This window comes from Oncorhynchus kisutch, linkage group LG27 (genome assembly GCF_002021735.2).
Source record: "Oncorhynchus kisutch isolate 150728-3 linkage group LG27, Okis_V2, whole genome shotgun sequence".
Classification (NCBI taxonomy): Eukaryota; Metazoa; Chordata; class Actinopteri; order Salmoniformes; family Salmonidae; genus Oncorhynchus; species Oncorhynchus kisutch.
Genome location: NC_034200.2, coordinates 37,692,203 through 37,701,083, shown reverse-complemented (window position 1 = coordinate 37,701,083; position 8,881 = coordinate 37,692,203). Strand labels below are relative to the sequence as shown.

At 42.9% G+C, this 8,881-nt stretch overlaps 1 protein-coding gene across 1 annotated transcript; it reads right to left on the bottom strand.

Moving 5' to 3' along the window:
* Window positions 1-621: 621 nt before the first annotated feature.
* On the bottom strand, window positions 622-7,758 carry LOC109872395 (dermatan-sulfate epimerase-like protein). The gene is made up of 2 exons (XM_020463608.2): window positions 7,397-7,758; window positions 622-7,248 (listed from the first exon to the last, which is right to left on the bottom strand). Exon 2 carries the CDS (start codon window positions 7,080-7,082, stop codon window positions 3,513-3,515), a length of 3,570 nt encoding a protein of 1,189 aa, XP_020319197.1. The 5' UTR covers window positions 7,083-7,248; window positions 7,397-7,758; the 3' UTR covers window positions 622-3,512.
* Window positions 7,759-8,881: the final 1,123 nt, after the last annotated feature.

The following is an 8,881-nucleotide window of genomic DNA, read 5'->3' as shown; positions in this document are numbered from 1 at the left end:
CGTCTGGAGGAAACCTGGCGCCATCCCTATTCTGAAGCATGGTGATGGAAGCATCATGCTCTGGGGATGTTTTACAGAGGCAGGGACTGGGAGACTAGTCAGGATCGAGGGAAAGATGAATGGAGCAAAGTACAGAGAGATCCTTGATGAACACGCCCAAGAAGACTCAATGCTGTAATCGCTGCCAAAGGTGCTTCAACAAAGTACTGAGTAAAGGGTATGAATACTTATGTAAATGTGAAATGTCTTTGTTTAAAAAAAAAATATATATATATATATATATATATATACACACACATTTGCAAAAATGTGTCATTATGGGTTATTTTGTGTAGAACGATGAGGGGGAAAAAACAATTTATTCCATTTTAGAATAAGGCTGTAACGTAACAAAATGTGGAAAAAGTCAAGGGGTCTGAATACTTTCTGTATGTATGTATGTATGTATGTATGTATGTATGTATGTATGTATGTATGTATGTATGTATGTATGTATGTATAAAACCGTTATGATTGTTAGGTAGAATAGGGAATCGTGTTAGATTAGATACGTACAACTCAACTTAAATTATCATAAATAAATAACAAATAAATAAAAAACAAGGACATACAATACTGCAATGTTTGTGAATAAGCATTTAGAAATGGATAATAATGTATAAAGCATATTCAGGAGATTTGCTAAACTTGGTGCATTCAAGAGACTTCGTTAGCAAATGGATAATAATGTATAAAGCATATTCAGGAGATTTGCTAAACTTGGTGCATTCAAGAGACTTCGTTAGCAAATGGATAATAATGTATAAAGCATATTCAGGAGATTTGCTAAACTTGGTGCATTCAAGAGACTTCGTTAGCAAATGGATAATAATGTATAAAGCATATTCAGGAGATTTGCTAAACTTGGTGCATTCAAGAGACTTCGTTAGCAAATGGATAATAATGTATAAAGCATATTCAGGAGATTTGCTAAACTTGGTGCATTCAAGAGACTTCGTTAGCAAATGGATAATAATGTATAAAGCATATTCAGGAGATTTGCTAAACTTGGTGCATTCAAGAGACTTCGTTAGCAAATGGATAATAATGTATAAAGCATATTCAGGAGATTTGCTAAACTTGGTGCATTCAAGAGACTTCGTTAGCAAATGCTGTATAGCCTCAAATCATGTTTTCTTTTTTAAGAAATGTTGCTCTCATGGTGTCAATACAAATATAGAAGTGTTATTAAGAAATTAAATTTGCTCTATTAGTTTCCATTGTATTGCTCATTCACTGATAATATCAAATCATCGCATCCTTCAGCAACATTTACAAAACAATTGAGCCTTTTAAGTAGGTGGCATGTAGACTAGCGTTTAAGAGCGTTGGGCTAGTAATCAGGAGTGGCTGGTTTTAATCCCCGAGACGATTTGGTGGAAAATCTATCAATGTGCCCTTGAGCAAGGCCCTTAAATCTACTTGCTCCTGTAAGTTCCTCTGGAGAAGAATGACTGAAAATGTGTTCTTATTTAAATGTGACACATGGAGCTTTGTACAAGCATTTCGCTACACTCGCATTAACATCTGCTAATCATGTGTATGTGACAAATAAAATTTGATGATTTATTTGATTTGACATATAGCAATTCATAGTGTGTACACTAGATGGACATGTTGCTCTTTTCTAGGGCTATAACGTTTAAAGGATATTTAATGTCCTATGTGTAGTGCAGTGTTTCGGACATGACTTACACAACAGTAAAACAAATATATGCTGTCTTTTCTAAAGCAATTTGAGGCAAGGCTCTTTCTTTGCAGTGAATGTAAATCATTTCTCAATTTACACGATTGCATATTTTGCATATTTCAAAGAGTTTGCTATAACTGTATTCACTTCCTGGTTGAGAAAATGTTTTTCTTCCGCAAAATGCATTTACTATCAGTAAGAGAAGCCTGCTGGTTTGTTGTATCCCACAATGCTCTGATAAAAGTACTGCACTGAATTTACAAGCAGTGTTTTACCCCTTACCACTGAAAAAAAATCTACTATAAATAAGAGTGGTGTTTGAAATCAAGTGATCGACCAATAGTTTAGAAAAGATTTATGATATACTGTAGCAAAATATGTAAATAACACTGTTAAATCCAATCCAGTATTCCAATTACTTTAAAGGGATATTTCACCCCCAAAAATATATATGTTTAAACGTATTATCGACTGAATGCACCACTATTACAATTGTTTGTGTTTTTCTTGGTATTTTATAAGGATCCCCATTAGTTGTTGTGATAGCAGCAGCTACTTTTCCTGGGGTCCCACACAAAACATGAAACATGATACAGAACATGAATAGATAAGAACAGCTGAAAAGACAGGACTACATACATTTACAAGTAAAAAATATAACTAAAAGATTCTGCACTGACTCAATACTGAAAAGAAATATCAAGAGAGACCTACTATTCTCGGCCTACATTTATCGTTTCAATGTTGATAATTTTAATGTACAGTCAGTAGCATCTATCAGTACATACACACAACATAATTAGGTCGAATAAGGGAGAGGCGTTCTGTGAGGTGTTGCTTTATCTGGGGGGGGAGGGGGGGGATTCAAGCCAGGTTTGCTGTTCACTTGAGCTATTTGAGATGGAAGGGAGTTCTATATAAAAATGTATGTTTCCTTTTATTCATTCTGGATTTGGGGACTGTGAAAAGACCCCTGGAGTCATGTCTGGTGGGGTAAGTGTGTGTGTCAGTGCTGTGTGTAAGTTCACTATTCAAACAATTTAGAATTTTCAGCAAATAAATGTTTCTTTAAAAAAAATTTTTTTAAAGAAGCGATGCAGTCAGTCTCTCCTCTATCTGGCATGCAAAATATTGATATCAGCCCTCTGATTACAGTGAAGAGCAAGATGTGTCGCTCTGTTCTGGGCCAGCTGCAGTTTTTTTAGGTCCTTATTTGCAGCACTTGCAGGACCAAAAATCAAGACAATATAAAACTAGAGCCTGCAGGATTTGCTTTGTGGAGTGTGGTGTCAAAACATCAGAGCATCTCTAAATTATTTGTACCAAATACAATGCTTTTAGTTTTAGAGATGTTCAGGACCAGTTTAGTACTAGCCACCCATTCTAAAACAAACTGCAACTCTTTGTTTAGGGTTGCAGAGATTTCACTAGCTATGGTTGCTGATTTGTTTAATGTTGAATCAACAATCCGTGTCCCCCTAGCATTGCTACATGCTCCAAAAATGCTCGCCAGTAGATTCTGGGCGTGGCTAAATAACCAGCCAACAAACTTCAAAACTGTTTGGATGAAAACACATCACGTTAGTCAGACAAATCATACACTTTTAAAAAAGTGTTAAGGAGCACATCACTCTGTTCTATTTTATACATCCCAGTCTATAAACAAGGACTGGACAATTAAAAGTGTCATAATAGTGGAATGTGCAAAAATATAGAACAACAAAGTATACATGTCAACAAACCAAAAGTACGGTGTCCATCGTAGGACATCATACAGCAGCTATTAACTTAAGTACCTTGAGTACCCAAGCCTCTCCATAACCTTTAAGCATGTGTCCTCTATCATTCTGATCTCGTGGATGGGCATTTTTTCTCTCCACACATTGATGCTGACCGGCGATATGTCTCCCTCGTACACCAGGTTGTACAGGTTGGTGGAGGTGGCGAACATGAGCTGGTTGAGGGCAGCTGGGGCCACGGGAACCCCGAGAAATGTGTGTATCTTTCCTGCTGTCTCCTCAGGATATTGCACAATGTCCTCAAATTTCACATGGAGGTAAGAGGCGGTGAGGTCGCCGTTGACCTGGAGTGCCGTGGTTGTGTGGGCCAGCCACAGATGGGCCAGTAGCAGCACCGGCTCCATCTCTGGATCAGAGAGGACGCTGTGCAATGTCAAGAATTCCTGGGTGAACCCTAGTGTACACTTGCTTCTCCCGCCGTTCCTCTCTTGCTTAAAAATTGCGGCGACATGTTTTTGCACATTCTTGCGAGAATAGAGGCTTGGCTCGCTGTTGTAGAGCATAAGGTAAATCCAAGCGCGAGGATCTCGCACCACGTGCAACGCCCGAAATGAGTGACCGACCACCTCTCGGAAGAACGGGAGTTTCAGGGTCCAGCTCCCGCTGCTCAGGCTGAGGACAGGGCGGGCATTAGGGTACTTCTCCATGTGCCGCCTTAGCTCCCGAACATACTCCCCATCTCTATCTGAACTCCCCCTTGACCCTGACTGCCTACGAATTGGCTTCCTCCTCTTGCCAGAAAGCTCCACCTCAATCTCATTCCAGCTGCCCTCGTTGTGCAACTGAATGTTCTGCAGGTGAAGTCTAGGGTTATAGACCAAGGAATGGAACCAGCCCTGGATGGCCTTGTAGTGACCTCTTTCCGCATCTAGTCTGGACCACACGCAGGCATCCACCAGGGGGTCAAAGTTGAACTCAGTGTCCGGGATGACTAGGTGCTCTGTGGGGACTTGGAGATAAACAAAGTCAGAGCTGTTATAGAAAAGGGTCTTGAGAACTTCAGCCCCAGACCCTGGCAGAGATGTAACGACGACTGTGGGGAGAGGGTTTGGGGGCAGATCGGACACTGGTTGGACACAGACAAGCCAATCACAGCTATTGGAAACAAACAGAAACTCAACGACCCACAGCAGGAGAACAAACGTTAAAGTATAGCGCATGATCTTGCGGAAGCAGAAATAAAACGTGCGTTGCAGGATTAAAAACCCAATGGCGAGACACAGTGTCAGCCCTCCCACTATATTAACCATAAACCCAAAGTCATAGACTGGATCCACAGTGTTTTGTTCAGTCATCGTTTGAACTCCCAGACCGAAGTGGATTATCTGATGCCTGCTTTGCATCTTTGCATATCCCCCAAAGCCCAAGTAGCTATATCTGGCGCCAATGTCATTGTAGTTTGTTACGATGGACACAATGGATTCTGTGCCGTTGACGACAATAGAGATTCGTACTCCATTTTTACTATTGTCGATGAATCTGCAGTTGGAGATTTTGACATTGGGACTGTGCATCAAATAGGCCACTCTGGTGACCGTGCCCTCCATTGGAAAGGTCACGTTGACAAACTGGGTCCATCGTTTCTTAAACTCAGCAGCCTGCTCTGCCTCCTGTATTCTCGCCACTGGACTATTCCCCTGACTGTCAAACCAAAACATTTGGTAGTGAGCATCCCAAACGTCCATCAGTGCCCCATTGTACCTGTCTAAAGCCCTGTGAGGGACATATTTAAAATCAATGTCCAAGTTGTGAAAGAAAGCACTCAGAGTACTCAACGGAGACTCCTTGCTTTTTTCCACATGGTCAAACACCAGCAGAGTCTGTGAGTTGAGCAAGACAAGGGCACGGTATACGCTCTTCAGCCCCATCACAGAGGAGTAGGCCGATGCCGCTTCTCCACTAACGAACAGAGAATCCCCATGATTGGCAGCTATAATGACCTCACCGGCTGTGTTGCCGACCTCAGGCTCCGCCCACCGCAGCCACTTGCCGCACTCTCCAAGCTGGCCCTCCCAGGGCTGATTGCACTGGCTTGTGGGAGACGGGGCGAACGTCAAGACATTGTTGAGGTAGCTGTATTTGGGGCCGTACAGTGCCTCTGAAACAAATACCTGTCCATTAAGGGCAAAGGTGAAGGAGTTCTGGTCTGGGTGCTCATGGCCCGGATTGAAATTGCTCCAGCCCTCCAACCAGGAGTAGGGCTTTGAATGGACGATATCATACACCGCCCTACCGCCCAGCTTCCCCGATTTGAAGGAGACAAATGTGTTGCCTTGACCATATGATAAACCAGCCCCGTAAGTCACCACACCCCAGTTTGAGAACATGTGCAGTACTGCTTTGCCAAACCTGGCTGGTGGTTGCTTGGAGAGCTCACTATCATACCACAGGAACTCAGTGTGTAAGGTGGCCCAGCGCTGGGCTGCTGACTGCTCCATGGGGCCATCTTTGGGACGATGTTTGCGGATCTGCTGGGCCAGCCAGTTTCCGGTGCCGTCCCGGAGCACAAATGCATCGAGGAACACCAGCTGACTCTCCGGTCCATAGAACCAGTTGTAGTTGGAGTCAGCGATGCCCACTGTCCTCTGGAAGCCTGGCAGAAGTGTGGAGTGGTAGAACCAGAAGTGCGCCCGCAACCAGTTGTTCTGGGTGTTGTCGATGTCGAAGTGGCGACGCGCCAGGAAAACGTACTGAGTGATGGACTTTGCGGTGTAGCTCCCATAGGCCACACCCTCGTCTAGCGAGCCATCCACTACGTGACTGAGGAGGAACATGGTCTTTTCCATGTAGTTAACGGCCACCTGCTTCCACATCATTGTCTCCGGGTCACTGTGTGCTCCCACCACGAGGGCGCCGGTCAGGATGGCTAAGATGTTGGTAGTCTGATGATTCTGTAAAAACTGCTTCCCCCAACCCCTGTGTTTGGAGAGTTCGTACAGCTCCTCTGTGGCGGCACGTATTTTCTTCATGTAGCGTGCCCTTCGCGATGTGTCCAGGAGAGGGTAGATGAAGTCATAGGCTGTGGCAAATCCTGTGAGGGAGTGAGCCATGGGAACCTCGTCGTTGGGAGCGCTGGTCACCGTCCAGTTAGGGTACACTGCCATCTGGTCCATGTATCTCATTAAGAATTGATGGGCAGCTGTATCTTTGGGGCTGAGCAAACAGTACAGAGCGAGAGAGGGGAGATTGTTGCCATAAATTTCATTCCATTTGCTGGAAAATTCCTCATGCTTAACCGGGGGTAGATAGAGAGCAGTATTGGCGAGCATAGTCCCAACAGCAAGCCGGATAACTTTAAAAATATGTCTGTGCGTCGTGGCAGATCTCTGCTGCAGTAAACGTATGTCCACTTGGTGAAAATACAGGTTAGGGTGAAGATTCGCAGGCCAGTTTTCCGGATGCCCGTTGGTGCTTCCGTCTCCTTGAAATGTGCTTTTCTCCAACTCCTCATCAATATTATTTTTGCCTAAAACGTCAGTAATTCCTGAGAAGGAAACTACAACGGCCAAGAGTGAGAATAAAACTACAGACCGTCCTGTGCATTTTTCAGCCATGATTCAAAAACCAGATGTGTTTATTTTTATTGTCCTTTTTTAAGCTATTTTCTAAGTCTAATCTGAAACACTGTTTGTCTTTTCCAAGTTCCTACTCCCTTGCTATCTGTTGCTTCTCCGTTGCAGTTCATCTTCGGTTACATTCCTTCACTCTTTCCCATGTGTTCTGTTATTGGAAGAAAAAAAAGTTTGTTTTTAGTTTTTGGGGGGAGAAATTCTGTCATAGTAACATCAACCGTAATGTGCGTCATGTAACTTAGTAGACAAAAAAGGGACATCAAGCTGATAGAGAGAAAGAAAGTCAGTTTGATCACCTATTAAATCCACAGGAATGTGAAACAGTGCATGATATTGCTTGGATGGAGAATCATTTGAACATAACTGCATGTGTCTCTTGAGCTATCAACACAGCTCTGTTAACGTCCTTCCAGACTTGTCATCGTCAAGAAAGTACAACAGTACGTTATCCAGAGAGCCTTCATAAGAAATGAAAAGTACTTCCGTGATTGCAGTCCATCTCCATACAAATTGATAAATCCGAGCTTTAGTTCTTCTTGCTTCAATGAAACGCGTCCGCAAACTAAGGATGTTGAAATGGGACCTGCAGCAGCTGTGGTAGCAGATGTGCAATGTAGTCATGTATTGCTTGGAAAAGATTCCTTCAATATGACTCCACATTTACGGCCATAATTTGGTCGAGAGAAAGTTTAAAAAAAAAAGAAAAGAATGTGAGACAACGTGAGACAACCCTTCTGCACTGTGCTGAGCTCTGCTCTTAATTATTCACACAGATAAGATCACTTCAACTGAGCCAACAATTCTACATTCATCATCCATTAACTCACAAGATTGGAATGCTGGCATCTTTCCATGCTCCCCCAGACCCCAGAACGCCTAATGTGGTGTCATTTTACAATGCAATGAAACTGTGAGACTTCATATTAACACTCTCCCACAGAACTCTGAAGTTCAAAGGTGTACTGTCGGAGAGGTGGCAGGTCTCTGTTCATGTCAGTAGCCAGACCAACAATGCTTCGTGATCGTCTCCAGTGGTGTAAAGAAAAAATACTTCAAAAGTACTACTTAAGTCGTTTTTTTGTGGTATCTGTACTTGACTTTACTATTTATATTTTTGCCAACTTTTACTTTTACTTCACTACATTCCTAAAGAAAAGAATGTACTTTTTACTCCATACATTTTCCCTGACACCCAAAAGTGCTCGTTACATTTTGACAGGAAAATGGTCCAATTCACACACTTATCAAGTGTCATCCCTACTGCCTCTGATCTGAAGGACTCTAAACACAAATGCTTCATTTGTAAATGATGTCTGAGTGTCTGAGTGTCTGAGTGTCTGAGTGTTCTGGCACAGCCAGAAGAGGACTGGCCACCCCACATAGCCTGGTTCCTCTCTAGGTTTCTTCCTAGGTTTTGGCCTTTCTAGGGAGTTTTTCCTAGCCACCGTGCTTCTACACCTGCATTGCTTGCTGTTTGGGGTTTTAGGCTGGGTTTCTGTACAGCACTTTGAGATATCAGCTGATGTACGAAGGGCTATAAAAATAAATTTGATTTGATTTGAGTGTCTGAGTGTTTGAGTGTCTGAGTGTTTGAGTGTCTGAGTGTCTGAGTGTCTGAGTGTCTGAGTGTCTGAGTGTCTGAGTGTCTGAGTGTCTGAGTGTCTGAGTGTCTGAGTGTTTGAGTGTCTGAGTGTCTGAGTGTCTGAGTGTCTGAGTGTTTGAGTGTCTGAGTGTCTGAGTGTTTGAGTGTCTGAGTGTTTGAGTGTCTGAGTGTCTGAGTG

Bases quoted from the DNA above. Each gene is read 5' to 3' on its own strand.
- LOC109872395 (XM_020463608.2), bottom strand. From the start codon at position 7,082: ATGGCTGAAAAATGCACAGGACGGTCTGTAGTTTTATTCTCACTCTTG.